The sequence below is a fragment of the Scyliorhinus canicula genome, chromosome 7 (assembly GCF_902713615.1).
Source record: "Scyliorhinus canicula chromosome 7, sScyCan1.1, whole genome shotgun sequence".
NCBI lineage: Eukaryota > Metazoa > Chordata > Chondrichthyes > Carcharhiniformes > Scyliorhinidae > Scyliorhinus > Scyliorhinus canicula.
Genome location: NC_052152.1, coordinates 83,668,579 through 83,696,017, shown reverse-complemented (window position 1 = coordinate 83,696,017; position 27,439 = coordinate 83,668,579). Strand labels below are relative to the sequence as shown.

Sequence of the window (27,439 nt, the reverse complement as noted above, 5' to 3'; positions counted from 1 at the left end):
GTTGCAAGGGTAGAGTATTCCTTAATGTAGCGCAGGATTGGCATAGCCTCACCTTCTCCTTAATTAGGACATCTAATCCCAGCCACCAGACATAGATGCATGCCAACTCCTTCATCCTAACCGCACCAGGATGACCTTCATATAGCTTTTCAAGGATTCTGTTTTGTGAACACGGTGGAATGATCACTCAAATACTTCACTCTGAACTGTCAGCTAAAGTCGCTTAGTGATGGAGGGCTTGAGGTCTGGATTCTTTCGATGTGCATTTGTTAAAGTGCTTTTTTGGACCATATCCATAATCTTCTGCGTCACTGGATTGGTTCTTGTCTACCTTGGTACTTGAGATAAAGTTACAGGTACGTTTTCACCATGAGAGAGAAATAAGATACTTACGAAATTTTCATCACCTTTTGCCGAGAATGATGCCCAAAGCTTCTTTTTCCAGTTGAGCATAGTTCGACTGAGCTCTAGTTAATGTTCTGGAGGCAAATGCTATTGGTCATCCTTCTCTTGAGAGCATTATATGCGAGATAACTGTATCAACACATAGGGTGATGTGTCGCAAGTAAGCTGTAACCTTAACTATGGATTGTAATGAACGAATAACTCCGACTTTGCTTTGACATTTTGAGAAGCACTTTCACATTCTTTGGTCCAGTGCCAAGTTTGTTTGACACAGAGCAAAGTGTGTAATGACATCAGCCTTGTTGCAAAGTTAAAAACGAATTGAACAATCCTAAAATGACCTCAAATGTGTCACATTTTGTAGGCTTAGAGCTTCTCAGCCATCTTCCTTGGTTCTTTCTGTAAACCGTCTTTGTCAATGATATGAGTAAGAAGTCTTACAACACCAGGTTAAAGTCCAACAGGTTTTTTTCAAACACGAGCTTTTGGAGCACTGCTCCTTCCTCAAGTGAGGAACCTGAGGTACTCAGGTACCTGAGGAAGCAACGTGTTTGAAACAAACCTGTTGGACTTTAATCTGGTGTTGTAAGACTTCTTACTGTGCTCACCCCAGTCCAACGCCGGCATCTCCACATCAATGATATGACCCAGATAGTTGATAGACGACTTATTCACACTTTTCGTTATTGATTCTTAAGATTGTGATTTTGCAAACGTTCAAGAGTAGTTCCCAAATTCCTTGTTCTTCGTCATTCATGCCTCTAATAAGTATGTCATCTAGGTAACATTGCACACTCAGAATTTGATCTCTGGATCTCTGAAAAAGAGCAGGTGGCAAAGTTATCCCAAATGTCAGTCTCTGGTAATGAAAATAAACCTTAAGTATCACTATGTTAAGTAACAGTTGTGCCTCTGCAGCCACATTTGTCTGTAGATATGCTTGAGAAAGATCTATTTTGCTAACGTTTTGGCCTCTTGTGAGTCCAGCAAATAAATCTTTGCTAAGCTGTAGAGGATAATGGTCAGCACACAATACTGGGTTGATTGGGGTTTTGAAATCTCCACATATTCTTACTGAACCATCCCTCTTTAACGCAATAATGATTAATGTCACCCAATCACTGGTGATAACAGGCTCAATGACCCCTGTCTCAATTAACCTCTCAAGCACTGTTGGCCGGATGGCATAGGGTATGTGCTTTATGACACTTGGCCATATTTTCTGCCTTGATCTTGAGCTTCACTTCCACTCCAGTCACGGATCCAAGTAATTCTTCAAATACCTTAGCATACTTATTCAGGAATGGTTGTATATCATTCCTAACCAACAAGTTGGTTGATGACGACCCAGTTATCTTCCTCACCCATGATCCACCAAGCAATGCTGGAAAGTTTCCTTGGACAACATGGAGAGGCAACTCCGCTTTTTGACATTTAACCTTAATCCATCCCTTCAATGGCATGACTTCTTTGGTGTATGTCCTCAGGACAACATCCAAAGGTTGTAAAAGTAGATATTTTAGCTTCTGACTGTATATTGCCTCAGGTATGAATGATACTGCAGCACCTGTATCCGTTTGCATCTTGATAGTGTTTCCATTAAGTTTTGGATAAATCCAAATGTGTTTCTGATCTCCTTTAACTGATAAGACACCAATTCGTTAAGCTAACTTGGCATATTCTTCCGTAGTAAGTCTTTAGTTCCATCATTTAACTGGTAAACTTGACCAACAAACTGGCTGTGTTTTTCTTTTCTGCTGATGAAGGTTGGCATGACCAACATGCCTTGGTAATACTTTACCATAACTTTTACATTTATTCTCCTTACTCCAACATTCTCCTGCTGAATGTCCCACTTAAATACAGCAATGACATGGTATATTTTTTGCAGACCTGCTTTTAGCAGTCTCCATCTTATTAACTTTTACTTGGACTGCAATCAAAAGTCTCCTTCTCTATAAGTTCCATGGAAGTAGTGATTTCCACAGCAGTTTTCAGGCTTAATGCACCTTCAGCCAGCAATTTCCTTTGGATGGCTTAATTTTAAAAGCCACAGTGTATTATCAAGTATTTGACCAAATTCACAGTACTTGGCTAACTTACGGAGTGTTGCTATGAATTGCAAAATGCTTTCCCCTTCCTCTTGTACACAATGACGGAAGCTAAATATTTCAGCTATCAGCAGCAGTCAGGGAATGAAATGTCATTCCAAGATTGTCATTTACTCTTTGTAGGTCTTTTCTCTTGGTTTGGCTGGGTGGACTAGGTTTTGTAACAACATTAATATTTTTCATCCAACTGAGCTGAGAAAAGTTGCAGCATGCAAGTTTTCTGTGACTGATTTGCTACAAGATACAATGGGAAACTTTCCTCATATACATTCCATGTCTCATAAACCTTGTCAAACACGTCCATGGCACATTTCTTCCCGCCATTTTTCTGATCCTGGATCCCTGACCTGTGCTTGTTCAGCCTTCAACCTTTCTCCCTTCCATTTATTTACCAAAAGCAAGCAATCTCCGAGCCCACAAGCAAACTAGTTCTTCCCTTACCTGGACTATCTGTTTCGGAGCAGTAGGTTGCAGAGTTGGCAGCCTTCTAGGTTCCCATTCCCGGAGCCCATTTACAGTGCCATGTGCGTGGTCACTGCAGCTCCTACCCACTACGAGCAGTAAGTACACCTACTACTTTGATTATTTTGTTTAAAAGATATGCTCCAGTAATTCACTGTTCTGTCTCGATTAATTTTTAAAACCTTATTTCGCACGAGCGGCTGTTGCAATTTGTCGATTGACTCACCGACACCTCTCTACGATCCAAATGTTTTTTTTTAACTTGCCATAAACCCATCGGTGATTTTCCATCTGAGTGTCAACGATGGTTTTCTTCAGACCTCTAAATATTCAACAATGTTTGTTTATTGCCCAAATCCCCATTGATTATTTTTTCCGGGCCCCAAATCTTTGTCGATGGTTGTTTATGACCTGAAACTCATTGTTTGGATTTTTTATGCCCAAATCCTTGTCACCAGTTTTCTCTGGCCCAAATTCTCATCGCCAGTGTTCTCTTCTATTATATATTTGTTGCTGCCGCAAAGACAAAAAGAAATAGAGGTGCCACACTTTTAAGTTCGTAAAAACATAGTGCAGGATTTATTAAGTGACGTAGTTGCTGCAAGGTAAGACTCCCCAAAAGCTTGCAAAATGCTCCATTGGTGTCACTGCATAACATGTGACATTTCACCAGCCCAATGCGTTACTTTAATACATAACACAATCTCATTGGAACGTAGGGTTGCCAACCCTCCTTGAATGGTCTGGAGTTGAAGATCAATCTCCAGGAAATTGTTGTGTGCAATTCTGGAGAAAAGTTACCAGGGTATTAAAAAGTTTTTTTTTCATGTTTTTTAACATTTCCCTTTCGCAGATATAAAAATATTGAAAATGGCAAAGGCGAGTTGGTGGGTTGCTGTTAGGCTGAATCAAGCATCCAGTTGAGTAATGAGTCCTTTTGCTTTCCAATTGGCGTAGGAAGGTAATATGTCACAAGGATGGTTGTGTTAGCTGGAGTGTGGGGGCATGTCATATGATAAAACCTCCAAGAATACATACAATCACAGTTACCAAACCTTTTACAATGTATCCTACTAAACAGTCAATTGTATGGCACATTTATCAAAAGCTTCTTGAAAGTCCAGCTATACATTGTTAACCAGACCACCCATGTCAACTAATCTACCAATTTACTAAATTTCAACTAGATTGCTAGACATGGCCATCTTTTTCAGGAGCTGTGCTGAGGGCCTCATTTTTAAAATTATTATTCATCCTTGGGGATCTGGGTGTCATCCAACAAAACTGGCAGTTTTTAGGCATTCCTGCTCGCCCTGAGAACGTAGTCTTCTTGAACCTCTTGTTGGCAATTTGATGCAACTGAGTGGCTTGCTGGACACAGTACTGTTAGCCCGGGGTTTCCAGGATTTTGACCCAGCAATCATGAAGGAACAGTGATGTATGCCAGTTTCAGTCATTCTACTGCAGATCTCAATGACAAAATAAAGCTTTGTGCAGATCCATTAAGCAAATTGTAAGTGGATAATAAATTAAGCTGTCAGTTTCAACCAGACATAACAGAAAACTGGAAAATCGTACCTTATAGATTGGTCACCTGAGAATTTATAACATCTGCTGGAGTTAATTCTAGTGTTAAAGATGTATTTGGAATCAAATAGTCTTTAAACAATGATTCATCTATTTGAAATGTCTTGTATTTAGTTAAGTCTTTGTCAGTTATCCTCAGTCTTCTTCCTTGCCAAGTGTAAAATGAATGGTAATATTATCAAAATAAAAAAATTAAGGAGTACAGAAAATATTGCCAAGGTTATGCACTCAATTATTTTTCTTGTTATGTAGAGAGCTCTAAATGAACTGTTTAAATATAATGTAATTGTGGTGATAACCACTGTAGATATGCGTGCTTGCAGTAGGGAGATGTATGGCTGTACCTGTAATACAGGTTCCTCCGGTAAGCCCCTAGCTCCGCCCACAGGGATCTTGTGTATAAATATGCGTGTGAGTCGCTCAGATCCTATTCTACAGTTGAAGCCGGAGGAATAGCATCACACAGCAATAAAGCCTTGATTGTACATGTCTCTCGTCTTTGGGTGCAATTGTTAGCGCCACAGTAATTACTATAAGAGTAGCTGTCGGGCAGATTCAGTTGAGCATTGCATTGAAATCCTGGAAAAGGAATTGAAACTCAAATTTATACCGAGTTGATTTTCATCCCTTTGCTGTGACAGTAAATAATATGGGCTACTTTTCTTCTTGATTTTTAATTCTGCATATGTCTCGGAAAGTTTTGATGAAATTGATTTTGTGTGTAGTTTTCTCAGCATCCACCTCAACCAATACTTGGGCTTTGGAGGCTGAAGCCTTGTGGTCACCCTCTCTGCCCTGTACAACAGGACTAGGATGCAAGCTTGCCTTTCGGTGAGCTGTGTCCTGAGCCTTCTTTTCCTTTTACACTGATTACAAGCATGTAGGAGTGACCCCACATTGATGTTGGTTAAAGGTCATAGATGCCAGTGTTTGAATTGGAGTTCCTTCTTCGCTATCAATGAGTATGTGATTTCATATGTATTTCTTAAGAAGACAATCTTACCCAGCATCCATAACAGCAAAGAAACTATCCCAGGGGTAGTTTCCCCAACAAAAACAGTGACTGTTTTAAAATTCAGGACACTTGCACAATAAGGACAGCTGAGGCCAGCACCTTGGGTGTTGAGAATGTACAGATGTCAATGCACTTCTTTACATTCTTTCCCTGCTATTAGGCCTGTAGGTTATGTTTATTTGAAACAAGGAAACACTTAGAATTATGTTGACCACGCTCAATTTGGTATATGTAGGTTTTTCCATGTGACTAACTATCTTATTTGTTTTTAGTGACTTACAGCCTGAATCAAGTGAATTTGAAAAGAGTGCTTTTGATAAAGGAATGGATAATCCACAGAGGAACCAGAAAATCTGTAAGTCAACCCGAGTCATCATTTACAATTGCAAACACATGTAATTGTCAAGTTACTTACATTCATCATTGATGAATGGCTGTTTTTTTCTAAATTATTTATGAGTGATGAAAACCTGTGATGTTTGAGGATAATCATGGGGATGGCATAAAACTACCTGATCTGAGCAGAGATTTTAATTGACAGCTTGTTTTGAGAACATTGAGAAATGGACAGGGTTGTCAATTGACTGGAGTCCTGTTGACCGACAGCACAGTGGTCAAGAGACCTTCTCTGACAAAATAGAAATAGAAGCCAGTGCCAGTCATAAACAGGGAAGAAAACAGTTGGATCAGAAATAATCCAAATGGATTTTGGATTATCTTTCAGATGGAGGAAAAGAATAATGTGACAGCACATAGGGATCTATGACATTTCCATTTCAAACACAAAAGGACAATTTTTAACGGAAACGCTGTCACAAACGTTTGACAACCATGGACCTTTGAGTTGCAAGATTTTTTCAGTCCTTTTACAAAGGGCTGGGGGTGGGAATTGAGAGCATGTTTCCTTCCCTGTGATTGAAGGAGATGGGGGGCATAAGGAGGAGAGGTTAAAGACAGGCATTCTGATGGCTGCCCAAGGTGTACACCGAATATGGTTGCTCAAAATATTTTCCCTTTGACTCATCTTTGAAATTAAAAAGCTGCAAAACTAAGCACACTTTTCAGCAGCTAAGTTTTCTTGCACAATTTCTCTATTCAGCATCATTAAGTTGGTTATCTGTTTTTTGGGGTACTTGTGAATTTTGTTGCACTAAATAATTGCAATTGGCTCATGGTTTAAAGTTCTAATTAGTTCCATATTTGAAAATAAAATCCTTCTTGAATTCTTCCCTGTTGAATCACAATGACAACTTGCAAGTATCCATTTTTGCTTTCAGCTTTCCAGGCGAATTGGGTGCCAGAGTTCTTCTGTAAAATGGAGTCATTGCATTTGGAGGCACAAGGCTCTTCAGTCTTGGAAGTTTTTTATCTTCCCTTTTACACAAGAAAATGCTATTGCACAATGTTCTTCATAAATGAGCAGGTATTATACTTTTAAAAAAATCATAACTGTGATAAGCTCACCAATTAAATTTCTACAGCTGTAAAATAAAGACAGGTTTGACTTAAGGTATACAATGTTTCTCAATGTGGTTAAATAAAACAGTTTTGGGTAATTTAGTCAACATGATAATTGGAAGATGGCCATTCGTACTATTTATTGCTTTAATGCTATCAATGAAGTTTGATAAAAGGTTTTGCAACTGAAATGTGTCATGGTGCATGATGCATTTTTCTTATTTTTTATTGAAAGGGACATTCAAGCAAAAACTATTTCAACTAAATATTTTGTAAAAATACACGATTCATTCAAAAGTGCAATTAGCATAAAAGTAACAAATCAAATTCTTGTTTTTTTTCCTATTACAGAACCTGACCAACTATTTATACTTTTCCCAAGCTGTTATAGATTCTGCCTTGATCATTGTCCCAACAATCCTCATCATTAAAGATATTTCTTCTAGCTTTCCTCTTATTTTTGGTTTTGTTATTTTGGTGATTATTTTGAATTTCTGTCCTCTAGCTGCTAACTCTCTGACCAGTAGAAGGCATGGGTGGAATGTTCTGCTCAGGTGAATAAGTGCAGTGGCGGGTGGGATAAGTGGCGTTTTTCTTACCAGCAGTGGTGGCAGATTCCCACAACAGATCGTCCACTTTTCAGCTCATGATATGTGCATGAAAGTGAAACATGTTATATGTCATGGCAGGGCTCGCAGGGATTCATCCGCTCTGTCGTTACCTTATCGACTTATATTTCCAGGCACCATATTTATACTGCACCCGTGCACTCATCACTCTCTGTCACCCAGGTGTGGTCTTTGCAAACAATGGAATGACTCCAGAGGACTAAAGCCAACTGCACTGAATTTTAGTGATGGTGCACTAGGGGCGCTTCTCGATGCAGTAGAGGAACAGCGGAACATGCTTCTCCCTGTGATGGGAGTCAGAAGCCCACCACCCTCTCAACGCTAGCTTGGGAGCGGGTCGCCAGGTTGGTCAGCGCCAAGGCTCCTCAGAAGAGGACCCCCCCATCTGGTGCTGGAAGAGTATGAATGATTTCATCCACTCTTCCAGGTTAAGATCACAATCTCCTCACTCTCAACTCACACAAACACAACACCCATTTTAAGGATTACAGTCCACCAGCATCTCACACACTAACAACACGAAGGACATAACCACTGACTCTCTCTCACATGCACTTTGACATCTTCATCTCCTATCACATCCTGTACAACTCATATCCTCAGCCCCCACAGAGGCCCACACAGCACCCATAGAAGGCAGCATCATTATCATCTGAATTAGCATCTGTCCTGGTCACACTCTCTTTATGCAGGAGAAGATTTCCCACAAAAAGAAAGAGTGATCCCAAACAGGATGGGTGTGCTTGAGCTCAGGCCACTCACAATATATGAAGAGCAGATGGCAGAGCTGGCTGGCAAGAACGGGGACTGTGCAGGCGCTGGCCGAAGGTGATATTTGCATTTCCCAATCCAGTAAGAACCTTATTGGACACCCGCTGAAGTTTTGAGTGATTTGTAATATTGTTGACTATGCAGCTAATCTCTCATCTCTTTTCTCATTAACAGGCACCAGCAGGAAAAGAAAGAGGGCAGCCAGCCCATCAACCCAAACCCCCGCACAACCTCACTCCAGGTGTTCCTGTTTCTCAAAGAATCAGACGGGGCCCCTCACATACCCATAGGGAAGAGGACCATCAGCTGGGCACCACAGGGCCATCTACCCAGGTGTCTCCAAGAATGTCTAGCTGCACCCACTCCCCTCAGCTTCAGTGTTTGAGGAGGGTGCACTTGCCCCACAGTAGGAGACCCAAAACAGGCCGTGGCCCTCCGGGCTTCGGCCCTCAAGAGAACAACTCCCAAGGTCATCACAGACAAAAGCCCATAGCAGTCAGAAGGCTGCCTCCATCTCTGCTGTGGATATGGGGGATGCTCCAAGCTGCAGCAGCAGGTTAAGAAAAATCAAGAAATATTAAGAGCACAAAGGTATCAGGTGTTCACAATCTGTATATAATTTGCACACATAAATAGAATTTGTTTCAGTCAACTTCTGATGTAATTTATACCTCTTCCATATGAGGATCAGTCAGGTGTCACAGGTGACCCTCTTCCTCACAGATGTTTCATCAGTTGCCTCAGGTCTATGGTGTCTTGAACGATCTCATTATTGTGCTGACCGTTCTCTGTGCAGTCTCGATATGAGTGAAGCCTCTGCTCTAAGACTTTCGTGGTTGGAGAATACACCCCTGAGTTCTACTTCAGAGGTTCATGTTATGTTACCTCATGAATTCAGAATCTGAAGGCTGCTTTAGTCTCCGAATACTTCTGCATTAAAGGGTGCTCAGTGTGGATCTTCGAGGATTGGATGTCGATGTGCATTGCAGTCAATCTCATTTGGTGTAACATTCATTGACCTCCATGTAATGTCCATCAGCCTTGAATATTCCTTAAATATGCACCAAAATCCAGGTCTCTTATATGCTCCTGGTGGTTTGCAGCATTGGCTCATGTCTGCCGTAGACAATGAATGTTGCTGACAAGCTTGACGAGAATGCACCATCTAAACACTGCTCACAACACTAGTGGTTGCAGTTATTATCCAAGAACTGCAATGCCACGTGTTCCGGAGGCTGCCATGGATGAGGACATTGTGGCGCATGAGTGTAACTACTCTTACAGAGATTGATCTGCTTCATTGTCATGGTCATGTCTGCATGTACAGATAAATATGACCCAAACATTAGTCCCCACTTCCATGATGCAAAGCTTCGCTCACACAGGTTGAGCCTTGCAATTCCTTCTAGATGGTTAAAAGTATGCGAGATAAGAGCTGTGTGTAAAGGCCAGACCCGAGTTTGAGATGGGAGGATGCTGTGTTGACCAGAAGGACAGGCTAGCATCTCTTGACATTAACCTTGTGCCAACTTTCAGATGGTCAGTTGACATGGGTATGTGCTTGTTACAATTGCATTGGTGTGTCTGGTTACTATGTGGATACGTGAAACTGGTGGAATGAAAATGTGGAGGCCTCAAATGAAATCAGAACGATACTCCAGTACATCTGCTGTGTTCTCTTTATTATCAAAGGTTAAAGTATTAAATGCCCAAATAGAGTGTCGGCATTTTTGGGCCTGCCGATACCTAGGCTAGGCTGGATGGGAGTTTGGGACACTCCTAACAGAGCCATGGCCATGAGTGTTTGTCAGAGATCAGGCTGTGCTGCTGCTGAAACTTTCATGGTCCTCTGATAGGTGAGCTGAATTACAGGTTTGCATTCATTACCAAGAATTAGAGATGACTGCATGCTGAAAATAGATCTCATGCTGGGGACTCAGTTTGATGATGAGGCCTGGTCTTGCATGACCAATTGCTTGTACAGAGATGCCATGGTGCATATTCAGATTAAACCTCAAACATCAAGGCAAGAAACACTGATTGACGATTGTCCTCCTTGAGGCACCATGCCAGACTGCAGGCATACTGGCACAAGTACACAGAATTTGCAGTGTTGTTCCTATATCTTGGAGGCTGCCGTAGACAATGAATGTTGCTGACAAGCTTAACTAGAATGCACCATCTCCACACTCCTCACAACACTAGTGGTTGCAGTTATTATCCAAGAACTGCAACGTCATATGTTCCGGAGGCTACCAAGGATGAGGACATTGTGGCGCATGAATGTAACTACTCATGCAGAGATTGATCTGCTTCATTGGATCTATGAGGATTGGAATAAAGGTGTTAACATATAAGAATAATAATCTTTATTAGTGTCACAAGTAGGCTTACATTAACAGTACAATGAAGTTACTTTGAAAATCCCCTCGTCCCCACACAATGGTGCCTGTTTGGGTACACGGAGAGAGAATTCAGAATATCCAATTCATCTAACAAACATGTCTTTCAGGATTTGTGGGAGGAAACTAGATCACTCGGAGGAAACCCACGCAGACACATGCAGACTCAGCACAGACAGTGCCAGGAATCAAACCTGGGTCCCTGGCACAGTGAAGCAACAGTGCTAACCACTGTCCTACCGTGGACCCAGATGGAGGGTACTGGTGAAAGAGACCCCTATGACCTATTCAGTATCATTCTCCTGGAACCTAGTGGCTAAAAGAATGTCACTTGCATGCCTGCCTTCTCTGGCCCGTACTATGGCCTCTCCCTCTGGAACCTCAACTTCCTCATGGAGCTCAGCCCTCTCGATGCCCTGATCATCGGAGGAGACGTGCAGTTTCTCCATCTCTCATTCGGCCAAGTCATCTCCCCTTTGGAATGCCAGGTTGTGTAGAGCTCAGAAAGCCACAGTGATGTGGGAGACCCTCTGAGTTGAGTACTGGAGCACTCCGCCTGACCTGTCCAGACATCGTAAACACATTTTCAAAACCCCAATAGTCTGCTCAATCAATGAGCGTGTTACAGGAGGAGTAGTGTTATGCCTCTTCGCTGAGGCACTTTGTGGCTGCTGAATGGGCATCGCTCGTCATGTATTTTGCAGGTGTCATTATCACCAAGGAACTAATCTAAGATGCAGTTAGGGTTCTCAAAGATCTGTGGCACCTGCAAGTGACTCAAGATGTACAAGTCATGGGAGGTCCAGGGTATATTTCACAGACCTGCATAATCTGCTTCTGTTGGTTGCAGATCAGTTATGTATTGAGAGAGTTGAACCCTTTCCTGTTGATGAACTGTAGTGCTGCTGCCAGGAAACTCTTAAAGCCACATGAGTGCAGTCGATGGCACCTTGCACCTGGTGGGAATCCAGGAGAAGGCGAGCCTGTGTTGGCACATGCAAAGGTTTGAAATCTGTCGCCATTAGCGCTATTGCACCATGGGAATGGCTAGATGAGCAATGACAAAGAGTTCATATAGATTATAAATTATGCCGGACCATTTGAAGGACAAATGTTTTTCATTGTGAAAGACACACACTCGAAAAGACTTGAAGTTACCATTGTGAAGACCACGTCCTTGGAGAGAACAATAGAAAGACTAGGTGAGATTTTTGTAAGATTCCGTTACCCTGAGCAATTTGTTAGCGACAATGAACCATTGTTCATTTTGAAGAATTCACAAATTATCTAAAGAAGAATGGAATCCAACACATCCAATTTTCTCTTTGTCACCTTGTCACAAATGGGTTGGCTGAAAGGTTTGTTCAGACAATGAAGAATTCTTTGAAGGTAACCCGTGAGCAAGGATCATTGGCTAAATGACATATTTTCCCAAGGCGTGCCCAACAAGCTGGGAAATTTCCTGCCCCCCGCTCTCCACCTTGAGAGCGAAAATCTGGTTCAAACAGTCTGCCAAGAATCATCACAGATGCCTTTCTTGAACATCTATACCTTCTTCCCAGCAAATCAATCTGGGCCTCACTGTCACCTTAGCAAACAAGCCATCCAGTCTCATTCTCAAACAAGATTTAGAGCAGGTCACATGACCACTTCACTGCTCCTTTTTGCCTGAAATTAAACAGACAGTCCCAATTCACAACAAACTTAAAAACATTGTAATAATGTACATGCCATTTTTACATTGTTCCTAACTGCATTTTTCTGCATCTGATATTAATCTTCCTAATTTGCGAATTTCTCTGTATCCTTGTAAAATCACCAATAGTCTCCGCTAACCATGCTCCATATTTTTGTTTATCTACTAATATTGAGTCCCAAATACCCACGTTCAAATCATTAAAGCATTGAGTTTACAATAGTTTCAGCACTAATCTCTTGGAGACGCCATTATTTACACTCCTTCAGTCTAATCAATCATTATTTTTCTTTGCTTTTAACATCTTCTGTTCCACAAGCCTTGACTTTATCCACAGGCTTCTGAAGTAGCAGATTATTTTTTTATTTTTTACATTTAAAAAAAAAAGAAAATTTATAGTACCCAATTCATTTTTTCCAATTAAGGGCAATTTAGCGTGGCCAATCCACCTATCTTGCACATTTTTGGGTTGTGGGGGCGAAATCCACGCAAACACGGGGAGAATGTACAAACTCCACATGGACAGTGACCCAGAGCCGGGATCGAACCTGGGACCTCGGCGCCGTGAGGCCGCAGTGCTAACCCACTGCGCCACCGTGCTGCCCCGAAGTAGCAGATTATTAATTACTCTAATAATATCTAGACAGAACATTTACTAAATTTTCTTAATTAATTCACCCTTCTATTTCCTCAACTAACTCAATTAACTTTGTCAGACTTGACTTACGAAAACTATGTTGGATTATACTTAATTACCCTATGACCAAAAGTCTATGCTCCTCCCCTGGGGCGTTCTGAGTTGGGGTTGGGGTGATGGGTTGTGAACTTGCTGGGATGGGATTCCCCCTGAGTTCCCACCTGCCCTGACTCCGCAGCAATTTTATGCTCGGGTGGGCAAGGCTTCAAACAGGAAGCCCGCCTTCTCTCAGTCAAGGCCCTGAAAGTTGCTAATTTATGGTCTCAATTTTTAGGTTAGAGGGCAGATGACCGCTCAGCAGAGGGAAAAGTGGAAATGAGGAATGTTAGATCTCAGACAAGGTGGGAGACTAGCACCTCTTCTAGCAGTCCCCTTCTGACTGGGGCATAGCCCCCCCTCCCTTCCCCCCCACCTGAAAGTTCGGTGTCCTCCAGACCTCCCCCTCCCACCAAACCCAGACTACCCCCAAGACCCTGATCACTTCCTCTTATGAACCCCCAAGTCTTCCCGACCTACCCTGCCCGAGGACTCTTTTCACTTGCCTGGGACTCCAATTTCTGGTATGTCGCCTCAGGTTGTTTTCTGCAGTTCTTCTTTTGGTCACTGCTGCATTGCTGATGGATGGACTGGAGAGTTGTCGGCCAATCTGATTGGCCAACAGCTCTCTAAGGTGAGGCTTCCTCCCGAGCGGGGGCTTCATGTTGAGCAGCAGTTGTTAGAGCGTAAAATGGCCTCTGCACTGTCCGGAAAGACAAGGATGTGTTCCCCACCGACAATTAGGATGCCAGGGGCATGTCTTTGCCACCCTGAAAAGTCAGGTCATGTCTTTCTACACATGTATGAATTTTATCCCATATCGTAGCCTGTAATAGCTTATCAACTAGGATTGTTAGTTTGAGCAGTCTTTAGCTACCTGGTTTTTCCCTTTCTTGTTTGAACAGAGATGTTGCACTGATAATCCTCTCGTTGCCTGGCATCTAAGGATGCTTGCAAGGCTGTAACCTCTGTGACTTCTCTCCCTGTACTCAGGACTCTAGGATGCAATATTATTCAGAACTGGTGCTTTATCCATTTTGCGATCCAGCATTTATTCCAATATATGTTTAATAAATCTATTTGTTACTTCACATTCTTTTTGTACTTTTCTGTACTTCCCTATTGATTAGAAACTGAGGCAAAGGGCTGAAATTTTGCAAAGAAGACCGGAATTGTGAGTTGGGAACGTTCTCAACCCCCAAAACTTTAACCCACCATAGTTTTGTTCTGGGTAGGCTAGGTTGGTGGTATTGCACGTTTTACTTGAGTGTAATTCGCGTTTATTGGAGTGTATTAACACGCCTCCGTTTAAAGGCCGTGTGCTTAACACTGCTAGGCTCTATGTATGTATTTTCAGCTCGGGAGTCGCCAGGTGCCGTATCTAGACACCTCACAAATATACCAAGGTCAGGTTCAAAGTAATAAAACGATACACCGATTAGTAAGTTCCAAACGATTAGTATTTATTATTACAAATATAATAAATACACATGCACACGCTAAGGGACTAAGCTACAACTAAACTAAGCGATCAGAATACTTAACTAAACAGGAACAGGCAAGGTCAGGGAGCGAGGCCTTCGTTTCGATCTTGGTCTGTAACCTTCAGAGAGTGTGCTGGTCGCTGGGGGTCTAGTGGGGCTGGTTCGCGTAGCGAGCGTCGTATTGTCACTTACGGTTCGGCGGCTGTTGCTCAACGGCTGGAATCAGGATACAAGTCGAAGAGCACGAAAACAACAGACAGGACCATGTGTGGGGGTCTATCTTTATAGGGCCCCAATGTCCGTGCCTCTTTTGGGGCGGGCTTTCACCTTCAGGTATCGATTGGATCAGATCCTAATCGATATCTTTTGAATTCCCCCAATGTGAGGGTCTCTCCTCGATGGAGGGGGCGGTCTCTATGGTGGATACTTCTGGTGCCGCTCTGTCTGGACATCCACTTAAAGTATCTATTCAAACCCAAATGTTGCCATTGTGTGTGCCCAGATCTGGATTGCCTCATTAATATGCAAAGCGTTTTGCTATTAACACCTTTGGTTTGAGATCTTCTACCTGGCCAGAAACTAGTTTTGCTGCTTGCAAAATGCTAATCAGTCTTTGCAGACTGCTTGTCTTGGCTAAACTGCTTTTTCCCTGCAGTCTTAGCAGTTCTCCATCTTGTTAGCCCAGTGTCCATCTTAGGTGGCTACAGGTGGTGTGGAGTTGGAGGTGGTGTGGCCAAACTGTTTCAGATGTGGAAAAAACACAGTGGTTTTCCAATTCAGCCCAGATAAAATATCACCAGATTCCTATTGATGGCATAGGACTTGACTACCATTTACAAATGGGACATCCATTTGATTCTGGTAGGTGCCTCATTTACAGCCAAAACCAGCAATGTTAAAATTAGGGATTATCAGAAATTCCACCACTCCCATTTTATTTGCTCACTGTTCCATTTTTGCCCAGCAGGGAGACTAAAATTCCTCCTATATGCAATTTTTGATGCTTATTATTTTACACTCATACCCATGACTTATTAAAATACCATTGGGATATGCTGGAGTGGGGTGAAGATGGTTAACACTGATGCTTCACAGCGCCAGGGGCCCGGGTTCAATTCTGGCCTCGGGTGACTGTGTGGTGTTTGTACTTTGTCCCCGTGTCGGCGTGGATTTCCACTGGGTACTGAAATCTCTTTTTAAGCCAACTGACTGACTTCTGACCACTTTCCCTGGTCTTGTCTGTTTTTCATTTCTCTTTTCCCATCTGTTTGTCACTGGATTCTTTCATTTATTTAATTACATTTTGCACCCTTTAAGATTATTGCAGATTCTTCAATCTACTTTAAAGTTTGCAGGCAAATACACCTGATAGGGGTGTTCCAGGGTAGCACCCTCCCCAGGGGCCGCTGATTGCCTGGGACTCTCACCAAGTTGCAGTACGCCCGGTCCACAAAGCTGAAGACCAGTGCTAAACAACACTCACTTGGGGTCTCAGAGGCACAGGTATTAGATCCCGCGCCTTGGGTAACTCCAACGAGAGCATATTCAAGTGAGCCTCACTGCACACTTGAATATGGAAATCTTGGACGGGATCCAGATTACAATGTCTCGCAAGATCCCGTTAGTGGTCCCTTGTGAGATTTACCAGTCACGTCCTGAGTCGGGCACGACCCGGCCATCAGATCGCACCCAAAGTATCTTTCAAATCCTTTGCACATCCCAGAGTGCTATGTGGACAAATGCTGTTGCTATTATAAATTGAGAAACCGCACAATGGCAAGGTTCCACAAACAGCGATGAAATAAATGACCTGTTTAAGTGGTTGTTTTAGTATTGTGAAGACAGTGAAAGTATTCACAAGCTACGTGATGAATGCACCATCCATGGTCATAAGTGATATGTTACCAGTTATATGGCTGGATAATTCTATACAGGGGAGGAGGGTTTATTGGGCTTTCATGATCCATATGATAGAGGCTATCAACACTCTACTGCATGTGAGTACTCAGAATGATGCCAATTTAGAATTTTGAACCTGAGGTCTGGGGCTGGATTCTCCGTCGGCATGATCCTTGCTTTGCCGGCAGCACACACCCGCCCACGGATTTTCTGATGACATGGGGGTGCCCACAATAGAAAACCCCATTGGCCGGCTGGCGGGTCAGAAGATCCCGCTGCCAGCGGGGGTGCGCCTCACCAGAAAAAGGGTGCGGCGGGACGAGATTCTCCGCCAGGCCCGACGCCGTTGTGAAACCCGGAGAGGTTCACGACTGTGTCGGAGGCCGCTCCTGGCCCCCTATTCTCCCCCCGCCGGGGGACTAGGAGGGCCGTGGCGTGAATCTCGGCCGCCGGGCCTTGTCGCTGGCGTCAAGGTCCGGCGCGCCGAGAGTGACGCGGCCGACGCGCCTAATGACGTCAGCTGCGCATGCGCGGTTGCCGTCTTCCCCGCCGCTGCCCCGCAAGATGTGTCGGCTTGATCTTGCGGGGCGGTGGAGCGGAAAGAGTGTGTCCCTTTGAGACGCCGCCCCGACGATCGGTGGGCACCGATCGCGGGCCGTCCCCCCCCGAGCACGGTCGTGGTGCTCACTCCCCTCTCCGCCCCCCAGAAGCCCCAAACGAGCATCTGGCGTCATGTTCACGATCGCAGCGACCAGGTGTGGTTGCCGCCGTCATGAACCGGTCATGAATGACAAGCCACTCGGCCCATCCGGGTCAGAGACACGGTGGCCCTCGATTCTCCGAGCGGCGTGTCGCAAAACGCGACACCCCATTATGGGTGGGGGAGGGGGGGGGGGTGGGAGAATAACGGGGGGTGCCAGAGCGGGACCCTTTATCACCTGAACTGGTGTTTAATGTCCCATTGCAAATTAGGCACCTCTGACAATATAACTTGCACATTTCTGCATTGAAGGTGCGGCCTCGACTTTGTGATTAAGTTTCTGATGGGGGAATTGACCCCACAACCTTCTAACCCTGAATAACCGCTCAGTAAAGGATGTCAAATATAGTGCTCTATTACATGCCACATGTAAAAAAAAAGTAGATATCATTCTTTATGGCGACCCTATCATAACAATCTTCTAAAGCTTCACTGATCAGGTGTCACACCTAAAACATAATTTCATAGAATTTACAGTGCAGAAGGAGGCCATTCGGCCCATCGAGTCTGCACCGGCTCCTGGAAAGAGCACCCTACCCAAGGTTAACACCTCCACCCTATCCCCATAACCCAGTAACCCCACCCAACACTAAGGGCAAATTCGGACACTAAGGGCAATTTATCATGGCCAATCCACCTAACCTGCACATCTTTGGACTGTGGGAGGAAACCGGAGCACCCGGAGGAAACCCACGCACACACGGGGAGGATGTGTAGACTCCGCACAGACAGTGACCCAAGCCGGAATCGATCCTGGGACCCTGGAGCTGTTAAGCGATTGTGCTATCCACAATGCTACCGTGCTTACCCTTGCTCTTTCACTTTTTCTGTATATTTCCAGTAGTATTCTTCTTCTATCTGATTTGTTTACACCAATAGCTCTTTGTTAGCTTTTGTTGTTAGCATATTCTGTTTTCAGTGTTAAGCTGTTTAATTTCCGTTCATAGATTGGAGAATTTGTGTTCTGTCTGGAAGGATCTGGCTGTATACCATTGCCTTCGACTGGTCTGCATGTGTTCAGTCCTGATGCAATACAGAACTACTGCGCTGCTTCAGGTACAGTGGCTTTCATTTTCTCATACCATCTGTTCTATAACAACCAAGAAAATAATTCCTGTCTTGTTAATTTATGATGAGAAAACAAAGAGAGGTAGTGATTCATCTAGGACCACAGTGTAAAACCCGGCAAAGTCAATAGAAAAGAGCAGCAAAAGAGGAAAAAATGGGCTGCTGGTTTGTTATTGTCTACTTTACGCTGCATCCCAAGGTTAATTTTTACCTCATAGTATCTTCTTTATCATTTGAGGTAGATTAAATTTTGTAATAATGCAAGGTATCACTGAGGAGGTTCCTTGTATAAGGAAGCAACATTGACGTTTAACCATATACAGGCACAGGTATACCATACAGGTCTTTACTGCTTGACTGCAGGGACCACATTCCCTGGGCCTCTACTCCCAGGGTCCCGTGTTTTTTTTTCCATTGGTCGGGGTTCACGCGCTCTGACACCATATGCCCTGAGTTGGTCACATGTCCTGCGAACGATTGACCCTTAAAGGGGCTATGCTACCACAAATATAAACTTCAAATATTTTTATTACTCTACTGTACGTAAAAAAATAACTTGGTTTTGCAAGTTACAATACTTGTAGCCTTTTCATATTTGCAAATACACAGGAACAAGTTGTATATTAAATTGAAATATCACTTGATACGAGGTATAAGCATTTTCAAGGTGATCGCCAGCTTTGTAGAATATTGGTAAGAGCAAATGTTCCCAATTATTTCCAAAAGCAGCCTTGTGGAGACAAATACTGTTGGGCTGCCTTACCAGAAAACGCCTACATGTGGATATCTAGATCTACTTACACCTGCTTCTTCAAGGATTTGGTTCTGGTTGCAACTCGAGTGCCTTAAAATTGCAATTCTATAATGCAAGTTATTAAAATCCAACTTTCTGTTTTCAATACTCATTACATTCTCGACATTTTATGGCAATGTCAGTAAAAAATCATTGTTCCTTCACTAATCAGAGTCTCCAGGATATTAATGCTCACTATGCCACTGTCACTGATCACCTGACCGTAGGAAAGTCATTGCTGACACAAGCAATCTGACCATATTATTAGGTAGGGCTTAGCTGCTTCAATTTAGCTGCTGCATTTGTCTGCACCTATTTATTAAATAATTTCTTTATAGTCCACTGCTTTATTCACTATTTGCTCCACAAAACATATATTTATTTTTCAACAGATGAAAATCATTCTGAACCTCTTGAAAGCAAACTGAATAGTTAACACGAAAATAATTGCCATTTGTTAATGAAGTCTGGTGTCCTTCATGCCTTAATAATTCTATTCAAATATACCGGATGTGAATATGTTAATAGATTGGATTATTTTAAACTGTTATGGATGAATCTTATTTTAAATAATTTAAAACAGCACGGTAGCATTGTAGATAGCACAATCGCTTCACAGCTCCAGGGTCCCAGGTTTGATTCCGGCTCGGGTCACTGTCTGTGCGGAGTCTGCACATCCTCCCTGTGTGTGCGTGGGTTTCCTCCGGGTGCTCCGGTTTCCTCCCACAGTCCAAAGATGTGCAAGTTAGGTGGATTGGACATGATAAATTGCCCTTAGTGTCCAAAATTGCCCTTAGTGTTGGGTGGGGTTACAGGGTTATGGGGATAGGGTGGAGGTGTTAACCTTGGGTAGGGTGCTCTTTCCAGGAGCCGGTGCAAACTCAATGGGCCGAATGGCCTCCTTCTGCACTGTAAATTCTATGATCTATGATCTGCAGAGGAGAAAGGATCGATTTATCCATTCATCGCTTCATTTGAGCTGGACAGTTGATTCTGAATTCACAGTATTAGTAAAGTAACAAAGAGAGGTCTTGTGATCCAGTGGGTAGCAACCCTGCCTCTGAACCAGAAGGTAGTCAAACAGGTTCATTAGCAACCTGTAAATACTTTGCAATGGCAGATGGCAAGAGGGGGACAGTCTCCTGATTAGTCAAAGCTCTGTTTGATGCAGAGTGGTGTGCCTCAGGCTGTAGCTGCAGGCTCAGGCTGGTGACTTGCCCCAAGAAAAGGCCCAGGTCCGTTTGCGCTCAGCACTAATTTCAAATGGCCCAGTAGGTTATATTTCACACCTGTTTGATTCCTGCTCACCCCCTTTGCCTTACTGGCAAAAATGTTATCTGCCTGAAATGGAAACGGGACCTCTGCATCCAGGTTTTGGCTGATATTTTTTAAAGGCCTCCAGAGTCAGCCTGACTCTAAGAATCTTCCCCCAAATCTCTGTGCTGCTTAAAATCTCTCTCCGCCTTTAAAAACCTCCTCAAGAAAGGGCAGCATGGTGGCACAGTCCATAGCACTGCTGCCTCACAGCGCCGACGTCCCAGGTTCTATCCCGGCTGTGGGTCACTGTCCGTGTGGAGTTTGCACATTCACCCCGTGTTTGCACGGGTTTTGCCCCCACAACCAAAGATGTGCAGGATAGGTGGATTGGCCACGCTAAATTGCCCCTTAATTGGAAATAAATGAATTGGGTGCTCTAAATTTATTTTAAAAAACCTCCTCAGTGTAAAATCACTTTACATAGCTATTGATAACCCTTCCTAACCTCCCCCTTCAGAACTTGGTGTCTGTTCTCCTTGAGCTTCTTTGTCAAGTATATTGGAAGTTTAGTTTTCTAAGTAAATTAAAATTGTTATAGAAAAACTAGTTTTGGTGAGACCATTTCCTGCCAAATTTACATGGTGATCATATGTATTCTTCCTTGCAAACTTCCATGGACATTTGTACAATACATTTCTGGAAAAGGGGGATTGACGTGTAGGATGAGAAGGCAGAAAGCTAAGGTTATCCTCAATCTAAGAGAGGCAGCTTTATTGGGCCAAGTGATATTTTCCTTTTACTAAAGTTGCCTAAATTCAGATTTCAATGATATTCACAATTAGTTTTAAAAAAATATTTTTTTCTTCCAGGCAGCAAGATTGCAACACAAGTAGTTATATACTACAAATGTAATGGCACCAGTTCATTTGATCAAGAACTGAAAATTCCATTGATTAATGAAGCCAGAGAGAAAGCCCTGGCAACCGTAGGACAGCAGCAGATGTCACAACTCGAGTACAAACGCAGAAAGATCACTGGGACGTTAGAAAGCAGCAGTGTCCGAGCTTCAGTTGCAGCTTTAACCCCTTGCTGCACCGAGGTAGGAACATCTACCATGGCACCCCAAAACACCTCTCAATTCTTATGCTATTTATCTTGAAATGTTAATAATGGGCTGGTGAGCAGAACGGCTCTCAGGCAGAAAGGAGTTTTTGAGAACAATGGGATGGGATGCCCATTACTGATTATGGAGATCTATTACTTTTTGGTTTCATTTTCAGTGTAGATGACCCCGTTATTTTTTTTTTTCACCTAATAGCTATTATGATTCAATTTCACTTTAATTGCATTTATAAATTTAAAATATGCTAAATTATTTTATATTTGAGTAAAACTATGGGTGGTCTTTTCCAGCCCTTCCTGCCGGTGGGATCTTCTGCTCCTGTAGACTTCTGCAGGACTCCTGCAGGACTGGAAGATCCCTCCGGTGGCCAATGGCAAGCCACCTCCGTCACTGGAAAATCCCACCCGATGTTACTAAGTTTCCAGCAATGTGGATAGACAGGATTTATGTCTTGCAGGAAAGCTCTTTTTGACACTCCAGAGCACCTTCTCCAGAGGTTGGTTGGAAATTGCTCATCTGTCAGGATTAAATTTAAATGTAGGCTCTTTCCCTACCCATGGGAAGAGCTGTCCCAAAGAATGGGAAAAGCAAATTACTGCAGATGCTGGATATTGAAATAACATCATAAAGTTCTGGAAATGCTTAGCAGGTTTGGCAGTATTTGTGGAAAGAGACACAGAGTTAATGTTTTCCAGTCAAATTCTTAGTTATGAATCCAATAGTAACATCTGAAGTTATCAAAACATTTAACGCTTGTCCGAATGTTCCTGACTCCTCCTCAGCAGTTTTCCCCCTGAAATCTCCAACGAGGCAGGTTGTTTTTTTAGGGTTTACAGAACCCATATCATGCTTGAAAATAGTAGAGGGGTGGGCAAAAAAAAAGAAAAATTTATTTTGGATCACACAACAGTGACCCCCGACCTTTGAAGAAGTTCACGCTGGGTTACAGATTGGGCCTTCCCAACTTACGAAAATAACCGGTGGTCGAGAAGGTAGAGGAAATTTGTTTTTGCTGTTCCATCGCTTCAAGATTTCAGGATGCCCAACCCCATCGGGAGATGGAAATCTGGCCTCTTGTGTGCAAATTGATTATTTGTCTAGATAACAGTTACCATATTACCATAGTAATTTTCTATTAAGCGCCTTGGGGTATCCTGAGAATGTCAAAAACACCATGGGCACGATTCTCCGGAAAGATTTCTAAGTGTTGTAGTGAGCGGGAATTACCATGTGCTTCCTGGCATTCGGCCCAGCGAGGCCGGCAACACTATTCAGTAGTCCACAGAATAAGGCCTCCTAGGTTTCTCGCCGCAAATGAAGGCTCACCAGCTGATCCGCTTGCACTGCGCTAGCCAGCCCCCACTTAAGCTGCACAGAGGTCTTTGGGTATACTTCCTTCATCCACCAATAAAGGTGGCTTAGCCAGCGCAGACATCGTTAGCTTAGCTTTAGGGATATGCTGATGGAATTTGCATACTCCATGACCACTGAGTTGGTGACCTTGAAGTTGCTGAGGATATATCTGAGACCATGAAAGTGAAAACTGTTCAACCTCTTCTGCGGATGTTGTCCAGGTCTCACCACTATAGAGGAGTGTTCTGAGGACATAGGCTTGATAGACTCGCAGTTTGGTGTTCTCTGGCAGGTTCCTGTTGTTCCGAACTTTCTTACTCAGCTTGGACATAACAGCTGCAGCTTTTGTGATGTGTATTAATTTCAGCATCAAGTGACAGATTGCTGGTGATTGTGGAGCCAAGATATGTGAAGCTATCAATAACCTTCAGCGTCTTTTTGTCAGTACTGATAGATTGCAGTAAGGCAACATCAAGGGCAATGGTATTTGTCTTCCTGATGATCATGGTCAAACCAAACTTCTAAATTGCCTACTCTAGCTCCTAGGCCATGTGTTCTAGGGAGGAGATGCTCTGGCTGATTTTGCAATCCAGCTATTGGTCTGGAGTATTGTAGGTAATAGATGAGGAACATATCAGCCATGATAGAATGGCAGAGCAACTTGATGGGCTGAATGGCCTAATTCTGCTCCTATATGTTATGAACTTATGAAGCTCAGCTCAGGGTCACATAAAATGCTGCAATTGCATTTAATCTGGTTCAGCCTTAGACTTTGACCAGATGAGGGAGGGACAGAACTGTGTGATGAATGACTGGCATTTGTGGCCCACACTGAAGACGATGGCTTCAGCCTTGCAAATGTTTAATTGAAGCAAATTTTAACTGGATGTCAAGCAAGCTGTTTGGCAATTTAGAGGTGGAGAAGGCACTGATAGAAGTGCTGATGATGTGGAGTTAGGTTTTGTACATATATATGGTACCTGATCATAGTGTCCAATTATGTTGTGAAAGGGCAGTACACAAATGTGAATTAACAGGAGGTTAAGGTTATATCTGTGAGGGTATGGGTTGCAGGGTGGGCAGGGGAGAGAAGCCATTGTTGCAGATTTTCTGGCTGTGACTCAGTAGGTCAGACTAGAAGCAGGCAGGGGTAGTTGCACTCAGTTGGGAACTGAAGGAGTGATGTGGATAGTGTATTTTATCATGCCATGGAGGGAGGTTGAGAGGCTCAGGATTAATAATAAACCAAAGTCACATTCACAAATGGTAACTTTGATTACTGCAGTTTCAGTGGAGGAAACTTGGAAAGAGGTTCAAAATGGAGTGGAAAAGATGGATATAGATTTGGGACCTGACGACATTCATAGACTTTGGAGAGGAAAAGGAGACTGGAAATGGAGCTGTAATTTTCAAGGACAATAGAGACAAGGGCTATGATCTAGCGGCCATGTTAGCCGTGGGCACATGTCCCGTAATGACCGCTAAATATCGTGAGAGGCCCAAAACACGATTAGCGCTGACAGGAATTTGGTTTTTAATCTTCCCCATCCCCCCTTCCGATGACGTGATCAGGTTCATGCCCAGTAAGTGCTTGAGCCTGATTAATATATTAAAAAAGAAATGTGAATGTAATTACAGCGCTTAATGGTTAACATCCACCCTCACCACGTTGTCCCACCCAGCCGGTATGATGTCATGAAAAAAATGAAAACCAGTTGTGATGACCGGGCCTTGGGTGAACAGATAAATATAGTCGTGGGCAATGAGGAATGTGACCGGTTGGCACTGGATGCCCAGATACTTGCATGGTGGGTGGGAGTGCCAAGATAGTTGCATGGTGATGTGACCATCAATTCACAAGACACGTGATAGGAAGTGAACAGTGGTTTTAATAATCTTACAACAGAGCCTGCCTGCGATGAGATGAACTGGCAGCAGGCTCACGACTGCAGAGATTTATACTTCCGGTTAGTGAGAGGAGCCATGGGCGGAGCCAAGGGTGGAGCCCAGTACAAACTCCTCATCTCCCCCTATGGGCAGAGTCGCGCAACGGCTCGTATACAGAGCCCACAAGGACACAATACATATAATAGACCACAGTGTGAATTACTAGGTTTATAATACACCACATTCACCCCCTGTAAAAAAATCAAGTCCGGCAGGGGTGAAGGGTCTACAAATTGAGCCGGTCCGGCGGCCGAGTCGTCCTTTGGGATTGGCGAAGCAACGGGGTTGCAGCCTCTTCGGGTGGCTGGGTGGTGACGGTCGGTGAGGGTACGATAGTGGACTCCGGGGTGATTCGGTCCGAGCTTCGTACCCGACTGGTTCGACGGGCGACGGGGAGCGCAGGAAACTTATAGGCGCGGGGGCACGGAGCACGGGCCGTGGACTTGTAGGTGTGGGGGCGCAGGGCGCGGAGGTTTGTGTGGTGTGTAGTGTGAGGTGTGAGGGGTACCTCGGCGGCCGTGGTGGTGGAGTTGGATCCTGCAGGCGCCAGGTCCCGGAGGGAAACGAGTGGGTCAGTTCCCGGAGGGAAACGAGTGGGTCAGTTTTGTGTGCCCGGATGTGCTTCCGGAGGAGAACCGGGCCTTGTGTCTTCAACCATGCTGGGAGCGAAACCCTCATGGTAGTGCCCCTAGAAAAAACAAATAGCCCTTCGTGAGGGGTCTGGTTGGTGGCTGTGCATAGGAGGGACCTAATAGCATGGAGCGCGTCGGGGAGGACCTCCTGCCAATGGGAGGTCGGGAGATTCCTGGACGGAGGGTCTGTAGGACGGTTTTCCAGACCGTTGCGTTCTCCCTCTCCACCTGCCCGTTCCCCCTGGGATTGCAGCTGGTAGTCCTGCTCGAGGCGATGCTCTTGTCGAGCAGGTACTGACGCCGCTCGTCGCTCATAAAGGACGAACCCCTGTCGCTGTGTACGTAGCTGGGGAAACCAAACAGGGTGAAGATACTGTGCAGTGCCCTAATGACTGTGTGGGTGGTCATATCGGGGCATGGGATGGCAAAGGGGAAGCAGGAGAGCTCATCGATGACGTTCAGAAAGTACACATTTCGATTGGTGATGAGGGTGAACCTCCTACCTGCGAGGTAGTGCCTCCAGTGACGTATAGCTTCCACGATGGCTTGTGCTTCCTTTTCGACTGAGGAGTGTCGAAGTTCCGAAGCGGAGAGGGTTCGGGAGAAAAATGCGACTGGTCTCCCTGCCTGATTTAGAGTGGCTGCGAGAGCTACCTCTGAGGCATCGCTCTCAACCTGGAAGGGGATGGATTCATCCACCGCCCGCATGGCTGCTTTGGCGATGTCCTCCTTGTTGCAGTTGAAGGCCTGGCGGGCCTCAGCTGACAGAGGAAAGAGTGTGGCCTTAAATAGTGGACGGGCTTTGTCCACATACTGAGGGACCCACTGGGCATAATACAAGAAGAATCCCAGGCACCTTTTGAGGGCCCTGGAACAATGAGGGAGAGGGAGTTGTAAGGGCGCATACGGTCCGGGTCGGGGGCCAGGACTCCGTTCTCCACGACATAGCCGAGGATGGCTAGCCTGGTCGTGCGGAAAACGCATTTCTCCGTGTTATACGTGAGGTTAAGTTTCTGGGCAGGTTAGCGCCATGGTCCTGCTGATCATGGCCGCAGATGGTGACGTTATCAAAGTACGGAAACGTGGCCCGCAGCCCGTACTGGTCCATCATTCGGTCCATTGCTCGTTGGAACACCGAGACCCCATTCGTGACGCCAAAGGGAACCCGGAGGAAAATGGAAGAGGCGGCCATCTGCCTCGAATGCCGTGTAGTGGTGGTCCTCTGGGCGGATTGGGAGCTGGTGGTATGCAGACTTCAGATCCACCGTGGAGAAAATGCGGTACTGGGCAATCTGGTTCACCATGTCTGCAATCCTGGGAAGTGGGTACGCATCGAGGAGCATGAACCGATTAATGGCTTGGCTATAGTCCACTACCATTCGGAATTTTTCCCCGGTCTTGACGACCATCACCTGAGCTCTCCAGGGGCTGTTACTGGCCTCTATGACCACCTCACGTAAGAGCCTATGGCCCTCGGTTCCGATAAACACCCTGTCCTGCAGGCTGTACCGCCTGCTGCGAGTGGTTACGGGTTTGCAGTCCAGAGTGAGGTTAGCAAAGAGTGGAGGGGGGTCGATTTTTAGCGTCGCTAGACTGCAGATAGTGAGTGGAGGTAGGGGCCCGCCGAAGCTGAGTGTGAGGCTTTTGAGGTTTCACTGGAAGTCGAGTCCTAGTAAGAGTGGGGCGCAGAGTTCGGGGAGTATGTATAGCTGGAAGTTCGAGTAGCTGGCGCCCTGAATCGTTAGGGACGCGACGGTACGTCCTTAGAGGTGAACAGAGTGTGAGCTCGAAGCGAGGGAGATAGTCTGCCATGCAGGGAAACTAGGGAGCGAACAGTGTCTTATCAGATCTGGT

At 44.5% G+C, this 27,439-nt stretch overlaps 1 protein-coding gene across 4 annotated transcripts in view; it reads left to right on the top strand.

The window, feature by feature from the left end:
* Positions 1-27,439, top strand: part of LOC119969087 (cilia- and flagella-associated protein 47-like) — an 868,530-nt gene that overhangs the window by 467,202 nt on the left and 373,889 nt on the right. For all 4 annotated transcript variants that reach the window (XM_038802287.1, XM_038802288.1, XM_038802285.1 and 1 more), the window contains exons 42-45: positions 5,853-5,935; positions 6,858-7,003; positions 18,360-18,468; positions 21,400-21,629. In XM_038802287.1, the coding sequence (XP_038658215.1) occupies positions 5,853-5,935; positions 6,858-7,003; positions 18,360-18,468; positions 21,400-21,629 (568 nt within the window). The remainder of the gene's footprint in view (positions 1-5,852; positions 5,936-6,857; positions 7,004-18,359; positions 18,469-21,399; positions 21,630-27,439) is intronic.